General features: G+C 40.0%; 1 protein-coding gene across 3 annotated transcripts in view; it reads left to right on the top strand.

The window, feature by feature from the left end:
* Nucleotides 1-24,285, top strand: part of grm4 (glutamate receptor, metabotropic 4) — a 217,397-nt gene extending 193,112 nt beyond the window's left edge. For 2 of the 3 annotated variants that reach the window (XM_066663942.1, XM_066663944.1), the window contains 5 exons: nt 1,293-1,493; nt 10,503-10,639; nt 10,915-11,850; nt 19,239-19,488; nt 22,902-24,285. In XM_066663942.1, coding sequence (XP_066520039.1) covers nt 1,293-1,493; nt 10,503-10,639; nt 10,915-11,850; nt 19,239-19,488; nt 22,902-22,951 — 1,574 coding nt within the window. In that variant the 3' untranslated portion in view covers nt 22,952-24,285. The remainder of the gene's footprint in view (nt 1-1,292; nt 1,494-10,502; nt 10,640-10,914; nt 11,851-19,238; nt 19,489-22,901) is intronic. The other variant, XM_066663943.1, reaches the window with a different exon arrangement.
* The last annotated feature ends 1,560 nt before the right edge of the window (nt 24,286-25,845 follow it).

Genomic DNA, 25,845 nt, shown 5'->3' with positions numbered 1-25,845 from the left:
ACATGGATGAGGATGCATCAAGTCATTCCGTCACAGGCCGTAAAGACATGCCTAGTTTTTACGATGCTAGATTAAGGTCTGTCTAAATTGACTCAGCACGTGCTTCAGATAAAAGATGAAGTTCACCATCTTAACATGTGACAACCCTGTTTTTACAGTGCACTAGAAATACTTGATTTGATGATAATCATATGAGTACATTTAAGAGTGTCAACATGTCATTTCCTATTAACATGAAATAGACATAATTGTAGTCATTTACATAAGAACATCATCATAATCATTATTATGTTTAGCTCATTTTGCACTCACCATTGACATTGGACTTTTGCTTATCTCCAGTAATTAGACTGCATTAGCGTGTCCAAACAATCTGAGCTTTGTTGTTGTTGTTGTTGTTGTTGTTTTGTATTTGATTGTGGCAGCCACTACCAAAAAAAACAGGAATAGTAAACAAAAAAGAGAAAGAAAATGTTATCCTTGAGCTTAAAGTGAGACATTATTTTAATTACTGCACTGACTTGGAGGAATATTTGAAAATGAGTAGCATAAATTTCATAGAGAACTGGTACGCTGTAAACCTGAAAAAGTTCATAAATTCAAATGTCAGAAGTATGCATACACATTCACTTTAACTATCTACCACTTTTTATTTAATGCTTAATACAACTCAAAAAATATGCATTTCTTGTACTCAGTACTATTAAGCAGTATTAACTAATTTAACCATAAATTCATTGATTGTCTGTAACCATTTGATTGTCAGTCCATCACAGGGCACCACACACTCACACATATGGACACTTTTTCATGGCCAGTCCAACTACCAACGTGTGTTTTTGCACTGTGTAGGAACACACCAAACTCTTTAGGGCAGTGACCCAATGCAGGTCTCGAACCCCAGGCCTCAGGAGTGTTGTGCCACCGCACCTCGCACTGAAATAAACACATGAACCTGTCCACATTCACTAAAAGCAGTGAATCCCAGACCATCCGCCACCTCGGCTGAATATTGCTGCACTGGTCCTATGTCTGTGACTTCAGACGCAGTGTTGCATGAACTCAACATTCAATTAAATCTCTCATATCTAGCTATTTTTATTTTAAACTACAAACAAGACTCTGCAGAATCAAACTCTAAAAGAAGAAAATAATTGAATTATTTGAGTGAAGCTTTTCAGTACATTTAAATTAGAATCACTCAATCCAGTTAATTACTTTGAACATTAGGGTTTACAGTGTAGAGTTGCATTTGATGTTTCATTTCGTGTGTGTGTGTATTTGCCTTCCAGATCAGGAGAGGATTGGGAAGGACTCTTCGTACGAGCAGGAGGGCAAAGTGATGTTTGTGATCGATGCGGTTTACGCGATGGCTCACGCCCTCCATAACATGCACAGTGACCTGTGTCCAGGGAAGGTGGGGCTCTGCTCCAAAATGGACCCTATTGACGGTGCCCTGCTGTTAAAGTATATTCGAGATGTCAAGATCACAGGTGCAGTATGGTTTTGGCATGCTATAAAACATGTATTTTTTCCTTCAGCACAGAAAATATACAATGCATGGAACCCACAGTGCATGCTATTTCCACATAATAAAATGTACTGTGTGACATTAGCTGTTAATTATTCAGCACAATTAATCACACTTGTGTGTTGACTGTCTCATCTGCATTTTGCGTTTTGTTCTAGCTGTATTACTGGACAAAATATAATCAGAATATCTAGAGTGTGTATTGTTTCATTCTGCATGAATCTGAACACACTATTGTGATTGACACTATAGAGTGATTTTCACATCTAGTTGTTTTGGTTTTTAATTGTAACAAGCAATACGTTTTATTCAGGTCAGATGAATTCTTTGAGTAAAGTAAAGGACACGTGCCAGTTCTTCTTTGGTCCAGTCTCAAATCAACCTCTGGCTTTTTCGTTTGTTTAAGTGAATATTGGATTAAGACTTCTTCCTTTTGCTGAAGAAATTAAAACAGTTTTACACAAATGCGCTTGTGGGACATTTAGCGAAAAAAGGCAGAGCCCAAAACCCCCTTGTTTTTTATCCTCCCACCCTGACTGTAAATTGTCAACTGAGGACTGAGGGAACAAATAAAGGGTATTACGAAGATTAGCTGCAGCAATGGATTTGAAGTGTGTGAAGCTACAAAATCCCCCAAGGACAACAGACTGCTTCCCCAGAAAGCGTTTGATATGTGCTTAGCATACCTAAACTGTCGCGAGGTTGCCCGCAAACCGTTTCCCTTTTACTTAAGGCCATTACAACACACTTCGTCTTCTTCATTCTGACTTATCAATGGCAGGGAAAAAGAGACAGCACTTAAATGGTGTCTGCTCTAAAGATAATAGCGCAACCTTTCGAATAGTGAGTGCTGCAGGGAAGGTGAACTCCCCATATTTTATTTAGATAAGACCTATTTGCTGCTGTGTGTTTGTGACAGGGTTATCTGACGGTGTCCTTCAGTTTGGGTTAGAAAGGGTCCTGAGCTGCTGTAAAGCACTGTGGGACTTTTTCCATAAAAAAACAGTAATATTACACTGCCGTCCATACCAAACGACCACAGGTTACTCCTAATCTCTGACTCTTGCATCAGCACACATCAGCATGGTGAACACAGTCACATGACCTGCAGCCTTGAAATGTCCACTGGAGTCTCTGGAACAGACAGACAGAGAGAGAGAGAGAGAGAGAGAGAGAGAGAGAGAGGGACAATACAAGATGACAAAAATAATGCTTACTACTAAACAGAATGTAGAAGAGGGAGTGGGGGAGTGAAAGAGGGAGGGACAGGAAGAAAAGAATGAGCTTACAAGACAACAAAAATAATGCTTACCACTAAACAGAAAATAGAAAATGGTGAGTGAGAGAGAGAGATAGAGAGAGAATGCAACAATAACAATGTTTACCACCATACAGATTTATTTTTTTATTACTATTACATTTATTTAATAATATATAAGGAAAAATAAGAGTGAGAGAGATTACAAGAGAACAAAATAATGCTTACTATTAAATGTGAAGACAATGTTGGAGAGGGAGGGAAAAAACACATGGAGAGAGAAAAAAGACAACAGGAAACTGAACAACAATAATAATCATAGACTGATTTGTTTTTTGTTATTATTTATAATGTGTTACTTTATATCCCGCCTTGCGCCCGATGATTCCAGGTAGGCTCTGGACCCCCCGCGACCCTAAATTGGATAAGCGGTTACAGATAATGGATGGATGGATGTTACTTTATATGAAAAAGGAACCACAAAGAGAGTGAGAGCAAAAAATAATATTAAAACCTAGGAAGAGGAGGGGTCCCATTTTAAGTCTTATTTTCTTGGAGCGACTCCTCCCCCCAGCTTTGAGGGAGTTTTTCTACTCAACTTGACTCTACTCTGCCTTTTTGCTTTATGCTTATTTATTACCTGGAACTGGGTAATTCTTTACTACCTGCTCATTCATGGTTCCAAGTGTGCCAAAGAGGGACTAATACAGCCATAAGGTTTAATCTAGCCATATCTGTATCTCCAAGCTACAGTAGCAATCTAGCAATGAATTTGTTTTTATGTGACTCATAATGACAATTTGTAAAATTCTGCTGTGTCTTTTGAAGAGGTTCACTAAAGACTCCAGGGAGAGCCAGATGAGAAATGAAAAAATCCTCTACTGAAGAGTAGCTAAGCTGTGTTTGGTCCCAAAAAAAACTACAATTACGGCGGTTACAGCCACCATTTCTGTTGGTTTCCAAAGCCCAAAGTTCCTGTTAGTGACTGTATTTTGCGGCTTTGTTTTCCCCAAGTGCATGTAAAGGGAAATCTGATAATAGAGAATCAACCAGGGGAGAGGTAACCAAATGCAAGCAGAGTCATGTACTGTAGGTACTCTGCAGTGGGAAACATGCCGTTTTTCCACATATCTGGAAAAAAATGAATAATATAATAATTTCACTTTCACTAAAATCAAGAATCTAAGATTTGTAAACTTTTGTTGAACTGACAAATGTACAAAGAAATCATTTGCAGTGTTTTCACTCACCGCAAATTGGTGCCTTGACCTTTTTTTTTAATTTTGTTTTTTGACCTTGATGCCTGCAACACCTTTAAACAATTTGGGACTGAAGCAAAATAAATGTGAAAACAGAATATTCAAATGATGGTTCTGAAAACTCTCCACTACAAGCTGAAGAATATAAACAGAGGGGATGGGTTAGTTGCCAAACATGTGAGAGAATTGTCAGAAAATTCATAAAGAACATTCATCAATTGAAGACAGCAAAGAATTGAGGTCTTTCACCATTGACAGTAAATAATATTGTGAAAAGTTTCTGGAAGTCCAGAGAAACCTGCCTGTGTATAGCATGGTGTGATACCACTGCTTAATGGTTTTGGAAACTTCAAAAATAAATAAATACATTTTAAAAATGAATGAGATATCTTCATGTTCTGTGACAAATATTTGCTCAGGAGTACATCAGGAGACCAGTGTCACTTAACACAGTCCACTGCTGCATCAAGATCTGAAACTCGAATCTGTGGTCAGATGAGTCCAAGTTTCAGCTTCTTTTCTGGAAAAGTGGAAGTTGGATTATCTGTATCATTAATTATCTGTGTATTGGAGGGTGCATCAGCTCTTATGCCATGGGAGGTGTGCATATGTGAGGACCTTCCACTGATGGGGAGGAATATATTGGGATACTAGAAGAGCATGCTGCCATCAAGGGAAATCCATGATTGTTTTTTTAGCAAGAAAATGCCAGTCCTCATTTTGCACATGCAATAACAGCATGGCTTCATGGCCACAGATTAAGTATGTTTGACTGACCAGGCTGTAGTCCAGATCTGTCTCCTGTTTTTCGTCATGAAGGAAATCATATAACGCTGACCAGTGTTGAGCAGCTTAAGTGTTGAATGAAAAATACAGTTTGTATTCCTAAATGATTAAACATTGTATTTAAGTGGATACAACACTGTCATAAACATGCCTCTGTCCCAACTTAGTGTCTTGCAATTTTTCATTTTTTTTTTATTTTACAAAACAATATACAAGGTTTTATCCTTCCATTCCCTTTTTTTCTTATTCTCAGAGAGAGAGAGAGAGAGAGAGAGAGTATATAGTGGCAGCAGCAACAAGAAGAAGAGCAATACAAAACAAATTTACCAACAAAGAAATGTGCTGTGATGGAGCTCAGAGTTCATATGCAGTACACTCTCCTGCCTGCTCCGCTGCTGAAACCAAAAGCAATTTTCAAACAATCACTCGCTTCTGCTCCTCATCTGCTCTCAGTTCTCCACTGAGCTCACGAGGACCTGCAGCTCGGCTTTTGATGAGAATTGACACAGGCCTGTGTTGTAAGGCTCTGGGTAATCAGAGCGTCTCTGAAGCGTGTTCCAGTGAGCCGTACACCTCCAGATAATGTGCAGGTGCTTATTTTTGTTAATAATAAGGATGCTGTAAATGTAACTGGAAAAAGGTATTTTGGAGCTGAGTGTTTAGAGCTAAATCGGGGGACTGGAAATGCTATTGAAGGCGCATCGATGGCATTGGGCGGGGATTAGCCACGCTGTCATCCTGTTTTTGTAATTTATTGCTTGCTATCAGCTCTGCAACACGATCACATGCTGTGATGAGTTTGTGCTCAGAAAAAAAAAAAGAAAATCTTGGGTTTTCAGACTTTTCCAACCCATTCAGAAGAGGCTTGATGTCGTTTCCAGCTCTGTACATGTATCCTACACACACACACACACACACACACTCACACACACTCCCATTTCGTCCTCCTTTGATGCGTCTTTGAGTGAGGTTAGTTAGAGACTTCAATAGACTGAGATAGAATGAAGCGCACCATCGGTTTTCTGTCCATGCAGCCATCACTCCAGGCAAAGTGCACTCTGCTTTAGTGCATAGTGAACCGCTACACTAGCTTCTCCGCCAGCACACCTTCACCCAAAAAGCACAAGAAAGTGAAGGGATTTATTTATTTCTTTTATTGCCTTTTTTGCTTTTTTTTTTTTTATTCCACAAGCTCAGTATCTCTTTCTCTGTACTTCCCCTGTATTCAAGTCCAGCTTCGCAGATGTCAGGAGGAAAAAGGAGAGCATTTTGAATGATTAATATAATTCAAACCGATCAGATTCAATACATCCGGCAGCCGCTCAAACACATTTTCATCAGCAATTTATGGCTCTGGTCCTTTGTGGGCCGTGGTCAGAGCATTACTCCCGCTTGCATCACCGGCGAGCCATGGCGAATTTTCACAGAACGTCGACAAATTTCACAGACCACCGTTGCTACGTTTTAATTTGTAGCAGCCCCTCGTACGTCCATGCCCACAAAGCACACTTTCCCAAACAAATGAGCGAGCCAAGTCACACAACGTGCCCTAATCACATAATTTGTGCCGAAAAACAGCATGCTTATAGATCAAGAGATTAGAAAATTACTATGTGATGCTGAGAGCGGCTGTGTGGCCGAGTGTGTGGGCCACACGCTGAACATTATGCCTTTTCAAGGGGCTCTTTGCTGGTCAAAGAGCCGACAGTACAGATGAGGAAGTCTACCTGCGAGTATATGCTTCTGATCCTCCACATCAAGCACCATCTAATTGACTTACCCAGGAATGCTCTCAAACTTTTACTGCTTTGTAGCAGCAGCTCCTTCTCTAACGTAGCTGTTCTGTGGCCATGGCCACCTCTTCTAATGAGTACTTTCCGCTGCTTTAATGTGCGCACGTTCAGCTGAGCACATACAGCTTATATATTCTTATAGAAAAGAGCGGTCAATAGAGCAGGCTTTAGAGCAGCTGCACGAGTCATGCACAGTACCCAATGTGGACTATAAAGACCCTGGTACTGGGGAGAAGAACTGTGAAACCGTTTTCCCTGGAGAGCTACAGCACCATCCAGTACCTTAGGGTGATGTTATTGATACAAGAACAATAATCCAGCATCAGTACCTGAGATAATTTATGCACATGTGGCTGAATGTGAATCCTCAGCAGGATCTCTTTTAAAATATTCTCAGAAGTGTAGAAGCTCATAATAATGATTTGGTACGCAAGTGCCTATAAACGTCTTTTGTCCATATACTATCTGAAGCAAGGCTTGAGCCACTTTAAGAACACTTATTTATATGGTAGTTAATCAAATTATAATATTTCAGGATGATGGCAGGCTGAATACTGACTCATGAAGCCACCGCTGTGAAACCAACGTTCCTATCCACCATCTTTTTCTTGCTAATCCTCGCTGCAAATGGGTGCATTCACAAGCCAAAGTGGGAATTCAAACAGCATTCATAGCTATTCATATTTGAGGGATTTCTCATTTTGCATTCTAGGAAATCACAGCTATAAAAAAAAAATGTTGAAAAAAAGGACGATGGCATTCAAGCAGGACTCAAACATGCTGTTTGCTAAATGGTTTGAATTAATGAACCAAATGAATCTGACACCTCAGATTCTCTTTAATATTCCATTTATAGCCAAGAAACAGCAAGCTAACAAAGTAAAACATGTAGTTTAGTTAATATTACTTGCTGCAGGGTTTATTCTGGGGATGGATGTGCTCTCTGGGCATTTGTATTAGTGGGACCCAATCCAATTCAATTCTTTTAAATTCCAAGGTTAAATTCCCTTGTCAACAGAAATGCTTGTGCAGCTCCAGGTAAGTGGCATTGAGAGCATGGTGAAATATATCAGTGTGAAGTCAAAGTCAAACAGCTGTGTAAATATTAAGTACTTATAGAATTCCCAGGCTTACCACATATGCCTGTCACTCCATGGTAAAGCTGGCGTTTGAATTGCATTACTCCCTCAAGAAACAGCAGTAATCCTGCAGATTTGTGTACATTCTGCCTGTGCTTCACTGTTACCGCAGCAAAAAAAAAAAAAAAAAAAATTCTTTAATCCAACGCTGACTCACCGTGATATGGATTAGGCATCTTACATCTCCCAATCTGATATAAAGACAGAGGATATTCATCAACAGAAATGCCCCCCACACACCCCCCTTCAGCAATCGCTCATGGCATTCAGCGAGAAAGCCCTGTGAGGATTGTGAATTGGAACAGTAAGCCAAACATGAGTGGTGAAAACAATTGCTTGTGCTGCTGTTCAGCACACTTGGCTGCGTGGGGATTTACCGAGCTGGGGAATGGAGTCGGACATGCTCAGGTGCTTTGAATACAGATAGCTGAGCTCAAAGGTTAAAGCTAGAGATTGGCAAAAGCTTGGCGCAGGTTGTTCATGAGAACAAGACACCTAATCCAAAATTCATCACGGGGAAGCAACAACACTGTTATCCTGTCTCCTTCACCCTTCCGTTCTAGGGGTGCCTGAGAAACCGAAATAACTCTCAATGAATTTGGAAAGTTAAACATGAGGCTGTGTACCCATTGATTAAACATTTATTGGTGGATTTGTAGATTGATATTGTGTTCTACTTGAGAATGTTCGCAGGATTTCTTGTCAATATTTATTATTAATGCCAGGGATCTTTCTACACTAAAAATTGTACTGGGGTCCACACAGAATTTAGAGGGCACTGCTGCACCCCTCTGCTTGTCAGTCGTAGGGGCACGAATGTAATTCTAGTAAAAATCTTTTACACACTACCAAGTTTAAGTCAGTGGTTCCCAAAATGGGGAACTATTGCACAATTTCTAAACAAGAAAATATGACGAGGCATATCTCAAAGCAAGCTCATACTAGTCACTGAAGAGATGAGGGGATTAAATGTGTCATTTTTGCAGAGAAACTGGGCAGGTTTTAGGCTTTTTCTCTCAGGACGCCATTTTATAATTTACTTTTTTTGTGGAAGCACGGAAGCAATTAGGAGCAAATATGTTTAACAATGCCGTATTAAGCACAATCACTTTATTTTTGTTTTTTCTACACATAGTTGCACTTTTGCATGAATGTATAAATAAATTAGAAAAATTCACATCTACAATAGCAGGGCACAGCAGAAAATTTTGGGTACCACTGGTTTAAGTGATTTATACGATGGAGTTAAAAGGCCACGGCACTGAAAAAAAATTTAAAAGTATGATTCAGAGAATAAAGTTAGAATTCTGAGAATAATGTAGGAATAATTCTGAGAATAACGTTGCTGCTCGTATATTGGGGCAGACACAACCACAGTGTAATTGAGGAATGCAGTGTATCGCTGAAGTTATACTATGGTATAGATTTCAGGAATAAATACTCTGTCCTCTGCCACATCAGAACCAGATTATGATCAGTATTTAAACCCCGAATCAGTGCAAGAACCCATTTATTCAGAAGAGGGCATGTAGTTTCACAGGATACAAATAATGATCATGAAAATGATTGATGCAGAGGAAGTGGAACTCTGGTGTGCCCATGAGGCTCCATCGTGTTATAGCTTATGGACTCCTACAATAAACTAAAGCCATATACATCGCAGTCAAGGGCTGCACTGATGGGTTTAGTCGTCATGTCGTGTGAATGCGATTAATAAATAATTCTGTTCACTTCACTTACTGCTTCTTTCACAACTCACTCTATGGCGCACAGACTATAAGTCTGTCTTGGCTACATATTATAATAAATAATAACCCAAACAGTGTTTCTCTAAATATTCTGACTTTATTCTCTGAACTATACTGACTTTTTTCTCAGAATCTTTTTTTTTTTTTCAATGCAGTGTCCCTAAAATACTGTCGTAGATTTATTATAATGTATTTAAGTTTAATATTAAGTGCCTTACTCTTCCATGGATGAGAAATGAGGATCAAATGAACACGTAGTTTACACTGTTTGGCAAAACTTAATCCATGTGGGGTCACTGAAATATGACAGATTTATGTAATTAGATGCCTAATGACGTTCCTAATTTAATGCAACGATGTCTAGAACTGAATCAAGAAGGATTCATGAACAGCAGTTTTTAAAAGGAGCAGTTATATTAGTTGCTGTTACATGTTCTTACCGTTATTTTCTGTAGGCAGGGAATATTACACTGTTTGATTTACTGGTATACTATGTATTTTTAGTAGATGGCTATAACCAAAATGAGCAATAATTACTTCATCTGTTGCATAGCTGAATATATTTTTTGGAAAGTCCGTTCCAGGTTTTTGTAAAGATGCTGTGGCATTATGGGAAATGTAGTGCCTGTAGTGAATTTGCATGGCATGTCCTGTACTTCTGCTCAACAGTTCAGGTTAAAATAAACATTTTACTGCTGTGAACTTTTTGGGGCATGGCAAAATTGTACTGGGGCATGTGCCTCAATCTTCAATCTTTCATTCTGTATATAGACATTACTCAATTTTAATATATTAAGGTTCATAGCACTGTTGTTTTTTTCTTTCTGTATGTCTTCTCTTGTGCACTATGTACAGTACTCTGACACTACAATTTCCTTCAGGATCAATAAAGTGTTATCTTATCTTATCTTATCTTGGAGCAAAACCCACTGACATTCACTGTGGCAGAAGGATTTTTACTCCTTTTTTTTTTTGCTCCTGTTTCCAGGTATTGCTGGCAATCCAGTGCAGTTCAATGAGAATGGGGATGCCCCAGGTCGGTATGATATCTATCAGTACCAGCTAAATAACAAAACAGCAGAGTACAAAATCATCGGACAGTGGACTGACCAGCTCAACCTTGATGTAAGTGCCTTCATCCTTACGGAGTATATGACAACATATAATCATCCATTTTTCTGACTTTCAAAGAGCAAAGTACAGATATCTTTCCTGTATGATATGACTAAGCATCTGTGAAGGGATAGAAGTCTAGAGGGAACCATTCCGTTGTTACAAGGTGCCTTGAAAATCAATTAGTTACACTTGTCATGAAAACAGAAAACAGATTTTTAATTACCACTGTTGCTTGCTAAATGCCGGTGTGAATAGTAAGCAGTGTTTGTGCTTGTTTGCCTCAGATGCCAGCAATTCAGTGGCCTGGAGGTGCAAGGCAAGTGCCCTCCTCCATCTGCAGCCAGCCCTGCAAGCCAGGCTGGCGAAAGAAAATTGTGAAGGGTATCCCCTGCTGCTGGCACTGTGAGCGCTGCGATGGCTACCAGTACCAGGCAGACCCATTCACCTGCAAGATGTGTCGCTTTGATTTGCGCCCCAACAAGAACCACACGGGATGCCAGAAAATCCCCATCGTCCAGCTTGAGTGGAGCTCACCGTGGGCGGTCATGCCAGTCCTTATTGCGATCTTGGGCATCATGGCAACCTTGTTAGTCATAGTCACCTTTGTACGCTACAATGACACACCGATCGTGAAGGCATCAGGACGAGAGCTCAGCTATGTCCTGCTGACGGGCATCTTCTTGTGTTATGCCACAACTTTCCTGATGATCTCCACTCCCAGTGTTGGGATCTGCTCGCTCCGACGCATCTTCCTAGGCCTGGGAATGAGTATCAGCTATGCTGCTTTGCTAACTAAGACCAACCGCATTTACCGGATTTTCGAGCAGGGCAAGATGTCTATAAGTGCCCCTCGCTTCATTAGCCCAGCGTCCCAGCTGGTCATAACCTTCAGCTTGATCTCAGTACAGCTCTTAGGGGTCTGTATCTGGTTCGGCGTGGACCCTCCACAAGCTTTTATTGACTATGATGACCAGCGCATGTCTAACCCGGAACTGGCACGTGGAGTGCTTAAGTGTGACATCTCGGACTTATCGCTCATCTGCCTGCTGGGGTACAGCATGCTGCTGATGGTCACCTGCACCGTCTATGCCATAAAGACGCGTGGGGTGCCGGAGACCTTCAACGAAGCCAAGCCTATTGGCTTCACAATGTACACCACCTGCATCATCTGGCTGGCATTTATCCCCATCTTCTTTGGCACAGCGCAGTCCACAGAGAAGGTAGGGAACGCTTCCATGACTCCACAGTGAGAGTGAAATCTGACGTGGCTTTTACAACTTCATTTATACATAAAATGAAGAGAATACAAGCTATTTTCAGTGACAGACAGCTTAGCTCAGAGAAATGTAGCGCTTTACTTTTGCTTCAGATCCAGTTGCAACCAATATGTAATAAGCTACAGTATATGGGCTTTTGATCAGCATATTAATGTGGACATGTGCAGCTGGAAGACAAGAGGCTTCTCCTTTGCTAATCCCTCTCTGTATCTTCAAAGATGAAAGGGGCTTTGAAAATGGCAAGGCTATCGAACATCAGCTTTTTGGGGTGATGTAATCCATTGACAGCAAATGTGTTGGAATAACAAACAGAGGAAAAACAGGAGTAGTGCTCATGAGGAAGTCCTTTCAAGGCACACTTTAATTTCAGCTCACACAGCTCTACTCTGTATTGCTTCTTGTAATCAGAAAACCTGGGACCTTCTGTCACTGGGATTTAGATAAGAGGGCTTCCCCCCTTCCTCTTTCAATTCTGCCATGAGTTATTTAATTAGCGCTGTCCTTTAGAAAAGGCTGAGTATGCCTTGCCAATGTGGGGATCACTGTACTAAGATATATGGCAGAAATATATATATATATATTTAAAATCTTTGTGGCCAGATATGAGGTGTAAATGAACATGGAGAGGGTCATGTGGTCAATGGATTGTCTTGAACTATTTAATAATTAATCCTTATTCATTCATTGTCTGTAACCCTTATCAAGTTCAGCGTCGCAGTGGGTATAGAGACTAGCCGGAATCACTGAGCGCAGGGTGGGAACACATCCTGGAGGGGGCCCCAGTCCTTCACAGGGTGACACACACTCACACAGTCACTCACACCTATGGACACTTTTGAGTTGCTGATAGCTAGGCTCACTTTTGGGGAATGTCCTAACAACACTGAAAATAAAACGGTGTACAGTCATGTGACAAATGTACACCACTGAGTGCGCAGCAAGCAAACTATCGCTGAAAAGAATTAACATTTCAAAACAGCTGCGTCTCACAATCATCGGAGCTGACAAGCACAGCCGAGCCTGGCGAGGGTGAGATGACATGTCTTTTAGTGCAATTAAATGCTTCTCTTCCCCCTGGCACTTGATTTACCTTATCTGTCCGCTCGTTCCTTCATCACTCGCTTACGGCCGAGTGTCTAATCAGCACGCCTACTCCATCATTTGTTTGTCATTTTATGTCAAACTGAACATAATGAATGTCACTTGGGGCTTTATGAATCACTTAAACAAGGGCATGCGGTCCCGTCTCTGTAGTATGGGATGAGCCCGTTAAGTGTTAACTGTAAAGGTAAGGCTAATGTTATCTCATCCTCCTTGCCTTGAATGGGAGGAGGTTGTGTATCGCTGAATTCTAATTGGTGGTTCTCCCTGAGCACTATAGAAATGGGTGTGACTGCTGCAGTTAATCCTGTCACACTGGGATTTGCATTGCTGGAGGTGACTAGCTCTTAGGGGAGTAACAATAAATGTACAGCTGTGATGCAAACCAAGATTGTTTTGTTTTATGTTCAGTAAAATTTCTTAATGCAATTCTTTTATTTTAGTGTGTCCACATAACTGCACTATTATAATGCAGGCAAAATCTGTGCTAACTATATATTACTGTATTCAACAGTGAGCCAGACACTGACAGTGATTTCCACAAGAAAGAAAATGAAAGCCCATTTATCCAATTTCTCCCCAACTTTAGTCATCGTATCTCTTCAGTGGAGTCCTAAATTCCACTCACTTGTTAGGGCTCACGCATTAATACTGATCTAAGAGGCTAAGGCAGAGCAGATGCTTCCTCTGCACCAAATGGGACCCACCATCACGTCTTTCTTAGCTGCCAGTAATGCAGCATCATTGGACAAATGTGTTCCTTGAGGTAGAGTTATGCACAAGGTGGGTTCATTTTTTTTTCTGTGTGACTCGCAAAGTATGTTGTCGGTGGGATTAATTCTGAGGCACTACAGACAGGTAAACAGCCGACAGGTTGTAAGTTAGCGTGGGTGGGTGGTGGGAAGTAAACAGTCTGGTTTAGGGCTGCAGAGAAAAAAAATGTGATGCATACACAAACCAACCCTATGCAGCCTCTAATAAATCTTACTGCATTTTTCAAAGCATTCCAAACTGATATATTTTGGCTGATATTTTGCTTGTACATGCTTAAATAGTTAAAGAGAGATTTTTATTACACACTTGGACATACACACACACACATTTGTTTACAAAAGCAAAATGCAGGAGTTTGGACATATTCATTTAAAGTAGGAGGGTTTCTGGTGGGCATGGTGTGTGGAGGCATGAACAGCTCTGTATCTCGGGTGGGTGTAAGCAGGCAAGACTAGATTCTAAAATACAGGTGGATATGGTTGAATAATAAAACGTGCAGAGTTTGTCATGGAAGAGGATGCAGTATTGTTAATGTTATCAGGTAAGAGACTAATAGACACCCATGCAGGCTAACATTGAGCTAGGAAAATGGGAGAGAGGGAAGGCTCCCTGCCATGGATATCTGGTGTTGCCAGGGACTGAACCAACATTCTCACAATAATAGGTGTGGTGCCACCTAGAGGCCTGGAGGTGTGTGTTTTTTTTTTTTAATTAATTAATTATTTTTAAAAGTAATCTTATCTTACAGTTTTACACCCTTGTTGTAAACATGTTACACCCTCACTCACAGGTTTTCCTTAAATCTTAAATACCACTGTGTAACACATCCAGATAATATTGTAGAACAGAAAACAAGGCTAGGGCTGAAAGGACCGAGCCTGACACAGAGACCCGAGTTCAAGCCGCCCATCCCACACTATTGTGCTGCAGAGCTATTTGAATCTGCAACCCGCACAATTGCAGGCTGTCGTTGCAGTGCTAAATGGCTGACTTGCAGGAGATTCTCTATTGTGTTGTTGACAGAGTAATTACTGTCTCTGCATGTGGGAGAGCGAGGTCCACACCTCTTATTACATACAGGTGTGTTTCAGACCCTGAAGAAAGCTCTGTATTGGTTCCCCATCTGTCGTTCTATGCACAGGGGAAAGTTGCCATTTTAGCTGTGATCCTAAAAAAAGACCATGAAGCAGTCTTGTCAGGTACGCTGAAGTTCACTCGGCACTTGTGATGCTTTTGGCATAATCAGGTGATAACAAGTGTTGTCGCACCTCCACGTCAATGGCGTGCATCAGTTTTCAGTAACACCTAGTCAGTACTGATGGCTCTACCTCAGAACTGATATTTTGGGCACATTTCTCTTATAAAAATAAAAGGCAGGTCAGAAGGGTGGCCGTGTGATTCCAGGGTCACCGGACCATTAAGATGCACTTCTGTCAGGCAGAGGGTTCTTTGACTGCTTGTAGGACACCTCCTCCAGTGATCTTCCAGATTTGAGAGTGTTCATATGCAGTTTTTTGTGAGGGTTTGCATTTGACTTTGGAATGTGAGAACTTGATGATGCTCAGACATGAGAACATTAGGTGTTCAAACAGCTCAAACACTGATTAGTTCTGGATCATAAACACCACCACACCTCATCCTAAAGGTACTGAATAGAACTTGTTGGTTAACGGTGATTGAGTACATGGAATACAGCTATTGATTCTGATTCATTAGTTTAAATATTTCACATATCTACATAACCTTCCTCGGCAACATTGGAAATATAAGAATGTAATTTAGTGTAATGTTAGTTATTTACATTTTCTCTGTGGCAGTTTTGTGCTTCACTTTTCCAGTTACCCAAAAACAAATGCCCAAAAAATGTGTTATTTGATACTGTACGTACTAACACACACACACTCACACACACACACACACACACACACACTCACACACTCTCACACTCAAGTGTTAAAAAAAGTGATTTTGCAGCAAAGAAGATAGTCAACAATTTGTCTTAAAAGCAACACCAAGTAAGATTTGGTGTTATTGCTCCTTTTGCAGAGTGAATTCACTTTTACAGCACTGCCCTGAAATCAATGGGTGTGTTTTTTTATCCTCCTCCAAAAGCTACACAGTACAGTTTCTGCAGCGTTCTTTTCTCCCTATTACAGGTCAGTGGAGCATCACAATGATTCTGAAGGTAGTAGTTTCATGTAAAAATATTACCTAGCGCTCCTTTAAGACTCAATAATCTAAATAGCTCTGTCTGTCTGAGAGACAGCAGCCAAAAAGTGTTGCATTTTTGACATTTGTCATTGGTGCAGTAAACACATTTCCTGAATTGTCTGTTGGGATTCACAGTGTGTCTCACACACAGAGTTTGTGCTAAAACCCACAGTCAAGATGATCTGTGCTTTGTAAGAATGTCAGCATTCTCCAGCTTCTTAGCAGCTCTCACAAGGGGCTGGTCTCTCAAAAACATCATTATATAACACACTGTCAAGGATCATCATAAGATCATTGCAGCTAGTAGAGCATGCTCACAGGGGCATGCTTCTGTTCTTCAGAATCTTTAGACGGAGCGCACTGAACCCTACTAATTAAGGTAAGGCTACTATGACAGTAGTGATAAATCACATGAAAATTAAAATGATCAATACATGAAAATGCTAAAATAAATCAAGTAGAAAATGTCCTGTTTCCTGTGCTGACCTGAAATCATTACAGTAGGCTCAGCTAGTGTGTATTAATTACACGTTGTGTAGTCTGGGGCAACACATGAGCCATCCCTTAGTTTAAAATCATGAGTTTTTAGGTGTGAGTGAGCTGGCTGACACTAACTCACTGTAGAACATGTAAACAGCAGCTTTCAGTTTCATTAAGGTTTATTGTGTTTATTACTGTAGTTCCACACGGAAGAAAAGAGACATAGAGAAACCATAGATCTTGATCATAAAAGCCTCTTCCAGTGCCGGGGGATTTTATATTCCTCTAGACAATATGTGAAATTGAACCTGGTGACTTTAAACTTGTGTGCGGCTGCTCCAGAGCATCCCGCTCTGCTGGTCAGGTTTTTTTTTTTTTTTTTTAATAGAAATTATATAAACTGTTTGCACACTTGTATATCTGTGTCAGCAGTGACTGCTCACAAACTGTTGGACAAACAAGTGGCGTTTGGTCCTGTGCATGGGTCAGGTTTTAACTTATTGGCACTGTTTGTAAACATAAGAAACTTATGGAGATTTATTAACACAATTACACCATAAAAAGTGATAGCAGAAACAATTGTGGTGGAAAATTTACTTTGAGGCCTATGCCTGCTCCATTGGTTTCCCAGGAGCTGTGGTGGTGGGTTTGACTTGTGCTGTATTCCCCTGCTGTAAAATGCAGACCGGTGTGTGTATGGATTACCTGGTTAAAGTTGATGAAGAGCTCTCGGAGTTCAATAACTAATCTGGAAACTTCAACTGTGACTTGATTTGTGAGGTAATTTGGGGACATGCGCCAGGGTCCTGTTTCTTGGCCTTTTGTTCTGTTTTGCTTGGCGGCTTTGTTGACGTAGACTCTTCAGAGATGTGCAAGGCGTCTGTGACTAAGTATCACCGTGTTGCGTGTGGACAGTTCCCCAGAGGTAGTGCCCAGTGCTGGGCAATGGTCATCTGTCTCCACATCCTGAAGAAGCTGACCGTGGCCGGCCCTTCCTGCCTGTGCTAGGACTCTTCCCTCAGGACAATGGAGAGAGATCACAGTGATGAGTCACTCTTAATCATAGCACACAGAGGAGCTAGCACTGAGATCACGTCTGGGGGAGCACAAACATGCAGCACAAACACACAGCAGTGTTTTAGAGCAGCAGCAGGGGGTCCGCAGCAGGGCCCAAGCCATTAGTGCCATGTAGGAGTGTGGGAGGGTGAATGTACATGCACATGCACTCCGGCCCTGCTTGCTTAAGGCAGTCAATCATTGTCAAAACGTGATTGGAAGGCGTTAATACCCAGAGGTCATCATGACCAACAGCATACCTAGGAAACCACTAGAGAAAAATGTTTTTAATGAACACGTGTGTCATGAATACATCATAGACTAGGTTTCAAGGAACAAATGAGAAAATCCTGCTGGATACTAGTGAAACATTTACTGGTGATGTTTTATCAAAATGTCATATCTCTAAACTAGTCATATTATAGCAGACAGGGGCATAGCTAGAGGGTGCCCTGGCCCTTCCATTTTAAAGCTAAGCTCTTCAGAATTCTGAACATTACTTTCCTGATCTGTTTATATGCATGTTTATGTAGATGAGTGGACCAAAAGAAATGCTCTAATATTATTGGAATAAAATAATTTTACACTGACTTCTGCTTAAATGTTTTTTTCTTACTATAATAAAATATTTTTATACAGATAAATGTTTTTCTTTGGACAGCGGCTATTGACAAAGCTCTGCCTAGACCCTCTCAAATTTTTAGTGGACAATATCGCCATAGCAACGTTTCCACCACAGTATCCACTGTCAGTTACACAAAAAGGCATGGAAACAAGCTTGTTTTCAGTGCCAACATATAAACACAGCACAAGCTTGCTTCACTGTTTCTCCTGGAGTCGAGGATATAGCTGAGCTGTGCTAGATCCTATAGGCTACTTATCTACTCAAATTCTGAAAAAAAAAAAAAGAAAATTTCATATTTCAGGCATTTAGACACTGTTTTAATCAGCGTTTGTGTTTTCATTTTGATTTTAGCTGTGCCCAAGGACCTGGTGATTTTTTTTTTTTACCAGATGCTGAACAGAGATTGTTAACAGAGAGTTGTTGGACAAGAGATGCTTCACACATCAACAAATATAAACTTAAAACTTAAAATTAAAATAATAATAATTAAATAAATATAAACTATATATATATATATATAAACATTTACTAACTGCCCCCACATCTTTACCAGCACACCTTAAAATAAAATTCTGACTGCTGTTAAGAGAAGGAAGACAGGTTCTTACTTTTAATATTTAAGATAAATATTTAAATTAATATAAAACCATTTTATCCAAAATCCTTTCATTATTAACATTAAGATATTGTCAAGGATAAATGTCATTCACATAAAAAGTACATCAATCGATGAATGAATGAACCTAAGAACAAGGTATTAAGAAGACTACCATGTAAAATCTTCTAACAGGAGAGATACTGTGATGTCCAGTAGCAAGAAAACAACACCACCTTATATAAGATGGAGCAAATGACCCAGTAATGTCTTACACACTTTAATCAGCAGGTCAAGAGTTCTCCTTCCATGAAATCACTCAGGCTGAAATCATCCGTGATGCGAGTGCTATGTCATGCCAAATAACACAAACGTTATGAACCTGATCACAGGTGACAGACAGATGGTGAAAGAAATGTGAATGATGTAGACAGTAATTGCTGTTTCTTCCCCTCTCTCTTTTTGTACTTTTGTGTATTGCATTGGCAGATGTACATCCAGACGACCACTCTGACCATCTCAGTCAGCCTGAGTGCCTCTGTGTCTCTGGGGATGCTCTACATGCCCAAGGTCTACGTGGTGCTCCTTCACCCTGAGCAGAACGTGGCCAAGCGCAACACTCGCAGCCTGAAGGCCGTGGTCACTGCTGCCACCATGTCCAACAAGTTCAACCCCAAGGTCAGCCTGCGGCCCAATGGAGAGGCCAAGACTGAGCTGTGCGAAAACCTGGAAACTCAAGGTGAGAAAGTTTAGGCTTGGTGCACAGTGAAGGACAAATCCGCTTTGTTACATCAATCAGATTTCAGTCTTAATTGCAAGTTATGAGTGGCCAAATACAGTTTTGTAATCATAAACTGTAGACACTTGACATCTGCTAGTGTAGTCGTATTCTGTTGTCATAGTAACAGCCAAAAAAAAAAAACATGGCTTGAGTCAGACCGGGAATCTGATTACTTCTATCTGGATTTTTGTCATTCACACTACAGAAAAACATTGCTGTTCAAATCGCAAGATGTGTGCTGCTAGTCTGGACAAGGCTTAGGTGGTGGCTTTCTTAAGGTTGTCCTGAACGTGTCGTTACAGAATTTTTGCTACCACAATTTTCAAGCATTCGTGTTTTTTTTCCTTTCAGTGCAACCTGTTTATGGTAATGTATAGTGGGCAGAATCATGCAGGAATGTACCATATGTCCTTATCTTTAACCTAACTTCAGATATCAAGCAATATCCAATGATGTAAGCTTCACACAGAAAAATGTAAAATGGCATACCTCCCACTCATTCCAAAAGGATTTGTTTGTATTGGATTGTATTTTACTGTCAACTAGTCAACTATGATTACAAAGGTAAAGGTTGGCTACAGTCAAATCACCATAAAGTGGTGTAAGTCACACCAATTAAGGAAAAACAACCCAAAGGTGGCAAAAAAAGTGCACCCAATCTGGTTGTTAAGTTGGGGTATAGGTGTGATTCAGCATCAAATTTCATTGGTCATTAAAATTTTAATTGAAGAAGACATGAGTCTAAAAGTTACATCCCCATTAAAAGGGCATCTAGCCTAGGGCAGTAAGCAGAGCTGATAACAAGGAAATACTATTAAGGTGTAAATAAAAATTAAACAAAACCACAACAAAAACCTGAAAGCACTGGTGAGGACACTGATGAGGCGGTAAGGCACCGTGGAATTTATTGAAGTGCTTGTAGGTGCATGCACAATCTACCTCTCCTCAATCCAAGGGGAGTAATCTAATATACAACCCATTCTTATCAGTGGGCTTATTTGTAGTGGAACTTATATTGCGATATAATCATTAGAATCAAAATTGGCTTTAGGGTTAAATTAAGGTTAGATTTTATTGGATTTGATGCACAATAAAACTGGACATAAGTTTTATTAACATAAGAAATTCCACTGAAAACCTGAAGAACATCAACTTGGATTAGCCCTACCAACTGAAGAGAAACGCCACCCAAAATGCATGCAACCCACGCTTTTCAGAAGTAATTATTAGTATCAAAGTTTCAATAGGCTTTTAGGTGTAAATAAAGGTCAATTTTCACTGAACTAATCAGATGGCAGTAAAGAAAAACACAAGCCAAAAGAGACATTTAAAATGGCAAACAATTCAATTTGATTTGTATAAGTGTCCATTGCACATCTGCACTGATCAAATTTCATTGGGCATCAAAAGGCAAGCCCTATCAAATGAAGAAAAACCCAATCCAAAGGGCAGACCAGTAAACTTGTAGCACAGGGTCCATTGTAATTCTGTGGGGAAAACAAGCTTCATCCTAGAGCCCAAGTGGCTGTCATCTAAATAAGGCAATCTTCACACATCACTCCCTCCTAGTAAAAGATTGAATTGGCAGTTTAATTCACTCCTTATCTTCTCACCATTTGGCAGATGAGGCGATCTTCAAACATCACTCTCATCTAGTAAAACGTTAAATTGGCAGTCTAATTCACAGCTTAGGCATGGTCCGACGTAAATTACCATGAAGCAAACTGGTTTGATTTCAGGAGCATACAAGTCTCTTGCTGAGCTGCTAATTTGAATATGTATAAAACAGGGCAGCAGACAGATGGGCTTTGTACAACAGCGGTAAATAAAACCATAAACAGCTGAATCAGCAGAAACAACTTTGAGCGATTATGCATTTCCACTCCTCCAACCTGCACAGGCACAGATAGGAGCCTGTGGAGGGAGATAGCTTCCATATTCAAGTGAAATTACAATTTGATTTTGCTCAGGGAAAAAAAAATATTCATGCTCAGATTAGATACTCTCCTCTGTAAGTAATAAGTACAGTTCAGGTAAGGCTTGTAATTGCTTTTGGAAACTGCAGCTTTTTTTGTTAGCCGTGTCAAAAACAGCATTCTCCTAGTCATCCCAATCTTGGTATGGGATCTAAGCAATGACAAACCTGGTGAAGTATGGGCCACAGAACCAGCATTCTTGCAACTAGAGTTTGGTGGTATGGTGAATTTGCCTCAGATAAACAAGGCTACCTATGCTCTAAAGAAACATGTAGTTAGTCAGTGAGCTTAGCAAGACGTACTCTGTGTGACTAGAACACAAAAACAGTCAGATTCATGAAACCCTGCACCCAAAACACTGTTTCTTTAATGCTCACATTTGCCCATACATTTTCTATTCAAATCAAGTCAATATAGACATCCCCTTTTGTTTATTGAAAAAGATAATGTGGATGGAGGAGGGAAAGAGAAAAAAGGGACCTTTTGGAGAATGTGAGTAAAAATGTGTTGTCCGGTGGCCTACAACATGTAGCTACAGCAATAAACAGTGTTAAATCGGCTCATTTACCAGTCATCAGCCCTCACAAATGAACCCTTATGATCTCTGAAGACATGTTGTGGCCTTATTTGTCAGTGTGCTAGGTCTTTTAGTAATGCCAAAACAACCCATTATTACAATGCATCAGCCTCTCGTCTATTTATAGACCTGTGATTCTGAGCAAGTTACAGTTGTTTAGGCTTATGATTATCTGCAACTATTACCAGCTCATTATTTGTTATGGAGTTAATGTGTTGATAATAATAAAAATTATGTATATGGCACTTGTCAAAAGAGTTTCAAAACACTTTTGCAACTAAAAATGCTACAGTCAGATAAAAGAAAGTAAAATAATTAAAATTAAGTAAACTTCACATAAAATATAGAGTGAAATTAAACAAGCATGAGTAAAATAATACTACAGATAAAGTAGGATGAGATACAGGAAGCAATGCAACTTTAACAATGCAGACTATTTTAAAACTTAATTTAATCTAATTTAAACAATGAGTGTTAATCTCCCTTACTATTTAATTGATCTTCTTTTGTAAATCTTAATCTATGCAGTATAGAATATGTGTGAGGATGGTTTACGCATTTACCTGAAATTCTCTATTTCACCACATAATGCCACCAATTCACACATGCTCTGCAATATTTTTTGTGTGTACACATGGGTCAAACCTTGCTTAAATTTATGCTCATGTTTATGCCAAATATTCCTTTATAAATCACAGTTTCTGCTTTCATAAATGAGGCCCCAGGACTACCTCTGCTCAGAATGTTTCCAAAACACTAGCAACCCATACCCACATTTTTCAGAAAGCAAATTTCTCATGCTGTCTCCTCTCTTTCAGGACTTAGCCCCAAACAAACATACATCAGCTATAGCAACCATGCAATCTAGCAAAAGTGAAAAAAAAAGAGTGACTTTGTGGAAGACGGCGTCTAAAGGTGAACCATTCTTATGGTTTCCAGATGGAGGAGAGATATGAACATGGCCTGCAGACCCCACGGATATATTCTGGTCAATGAAGATCATGGGAGGACCCAGAAAGGAGGTGGTGGGGAAGACCATGAGGTTTGAGTGATGCTACAGTATGCTCCGTACTCTGGAATCCAGCATAACTGACTCCACATCTCCTAAACCCCATTACAGCTTACTGGAATCTATTCTTCATTCAGATACATGGATCTGATTTCACTCCCTGAAGGAACAGACTTCATCTTCTTCTACCACTGCAACTTTCAGGTACTCATACACAAACATGGGACAACAAATCAAAAGCCACAATTCTTTTTCCCAGCAGGGGTTCTCATGTTTTCCTCCTGGTGATGGCGACAGCAAAGACCATTGTTTACAGATGTTGAGCATGCTGGGTTTGGCATCTTGTGTTGTGTTGTTTTTTTATTTTTTAAGGAACATATCTGGAATGCTTTTAAAACCATGTTGCTGTGTTGTTACCACACTATGAGCCCTTGTGATATCAAAAAAAACAAAACAAAACAAAAAAAAAACTGTTTTAGGTGTATGGAGTGGTCTTTGGGGTAATGTTCGCTTGTGCTTGAGTACAAAATAATAAAGAATAAACAACAACAACAACAAAAATGAAAAAACAAACAAAAAAAACCCCACCATTTTATTATTAAGTTAACTTACCCTGCGCTGTGGTCCAAACACACGATAGCTGTCACTGCCAACTGTGCTTTGGCAAAAATCTCTAATCGCGATTTGAGTAGCTGGGGTGAGGTTTGCTCATTAGGAGTCTTGTTTTCTGGCTCCCCCTCGCTGATTACTCTTAGAGACTATTCAGAACTAAAACGAGCAGCGTCCTATTCTGTTTGAGCAACTAAAAAAATAAAAGCTTAAATGACCTTTAGAAAAGAAGTGTAGGAAACAGCAGAAAACGGTACTAATACGAGGAAACCGTGAGGCTATTTACTGCAGCCAAGCATTTTGTGGATGTTCTGTGAATTTAAGATTCACTTCTAATTATTTTATTTCTCTGTTGATCAATTTCTTTTTCCTTCTTTTTCTTTCTTTTTTTTTATTGCACTGTTTGTGTTGCCAGAATATGTTCATGTTGACAGTGCTAAATGGCAACTTAATGTGCGTTCCTGATTGGTAATGTTTGCGTTTCGTCCTGGAAAAAACACAAAGAAAAAAAAAATCTGAAACAGTGCCTGTACTAAAGTATTTGTAAAATAAGAAAAATTGAGGTATGTGAAGCATGATCATTTTTATACATAAGTTGTTTCTAATAAAAATATTTTTCAAAACTCATTGTATTTCTTTAATTAGTTCTTCGTGGTATGTATATATATACATCTGATAAATGGAAACCCAGTTTGATGTATACATCAACAGATGATAAATGTCTGCCGCACCTCACTTGGGTCCTGGGGTTGCAGGTTCAGTCTTCTTCGAACGTCACCTGTGAAAATGTTTGTATGTTCTCTCAGTATTTGCATGGGTTTCCTCCAGGTGCGCTTGTTTCCTTCCACAGTTGGAAAAACGTGTTGGTATGCGAATGGGCTGTGTGAAACTCGACCCACCATGACACTGATCAGGATGAAGCACTTATTAAAGATTCACTCCTACATCCTAAAGTCCATGCATGGAACATTGTGTTGCTCCAGTGTCGACCAGATTAGGATGGGTTTTCCATATGAATCTTGGTTCCTCTCAGGTATTCATCCTCATGCTCTGAGGCAGCCTCCCCCTCCTCCGTAACCGATAAAGTCATTCAAAATGCAATTAAAAGGGTTGTTAACAGTTTTTTTTCCCATATATAGACCACCTATTCAGTATAAAGCAGTTTAAGCTCCGCCCCATCATGCTGAACTTTCAAAGTGTGTTACATTCTGCTTTTTGATTGAGACACAGTGCACAACACCCAATAAAAAGAGCTCAGACTTTTGGTGCAAAAAGTAGTCTGCTTGATTCAAAGGGCTGAAGAGAGGTTGGAAAACTAAATAGAAACTGATGATGTCTGTATGTGGTACTTAGTATTGTAAACAATCTTAGGAAGGAAAGACAATTTAAGGTAGAGACTTAAAATTTATGGCAAACAAGGAAGTAGTTGTTCTATTTTGTATGTAGACTGTAGTCTGCAGCAACTTAGATGAGTAGTTCCCAAAAAGAATGAGAGGTGCATTATTTATCTGAACAAGCTTCTACATATTTCCAGGAAGAGATTTTACCAGGCGGCCTCTTTAATGGAGAGTAAATACCCAGTGAGGCGGAAGAGGCTCCTGGGAGCAAACAGAGGGAATTAAAAGAAATGTCATTAGCTGGAGATATATTTTTACAAGAGGTGGCCGTCCATCATAGAGTGAATTTCAAAAGGCCCATTAGTATTTGTGAGTTATGTGTGCCATCAGTGCAAACAGCGCCGAAGCAGACAGGTGCTATAAAGAAGAGCTATGGCACCCAGACTCCTTGATGTACAACACCATGGCCAGAGATAAATTACTGCCCACATTGGGCTTATTTAGGTCCGTCTATAATATAGGACATAAAGAAGCGGCCTGATTGGAGCACTACTCCATCTCTCTGTCAGAGATGACAGCACAGGGAAAGTGGTGAAGAAGTAGAGTTTAGGGGAGCTGGGTGAATTAGGCAGAATGTTAAAGCTCAGTATGGATGAGAAAAAGGGCTGTAATATGGGGTAGGCATGTGATTAATTAGTGTGATTTATTTCAGCCCAGGAAATAAACTCTCCACAGGAGCCCATTTAATGGCGTAATAGTTTTCCAAGTGCAGATTTCCATCAGCTGGGTCTAATTTTGGGCCAAGCA

Source organism: Hoplias malabaricus, chromosome 3 (assembly GCF_029633855.1).
Source record: "Hoplias malabaricus isolate fHopMal1 chromosome 3, fHopMal1.hap1, whole genome shotgun sequence".
NCBI lineage: Eukaryota > Metazoa > Chordata > Actinopteri > Characiformes > Erythrinidae > Hoplias > Hoplias malabaricus.
Note: the sequence above shows the minus strand (reverse complement) of the source record. Positions and strands in the feature narration are given on the sequence as shown.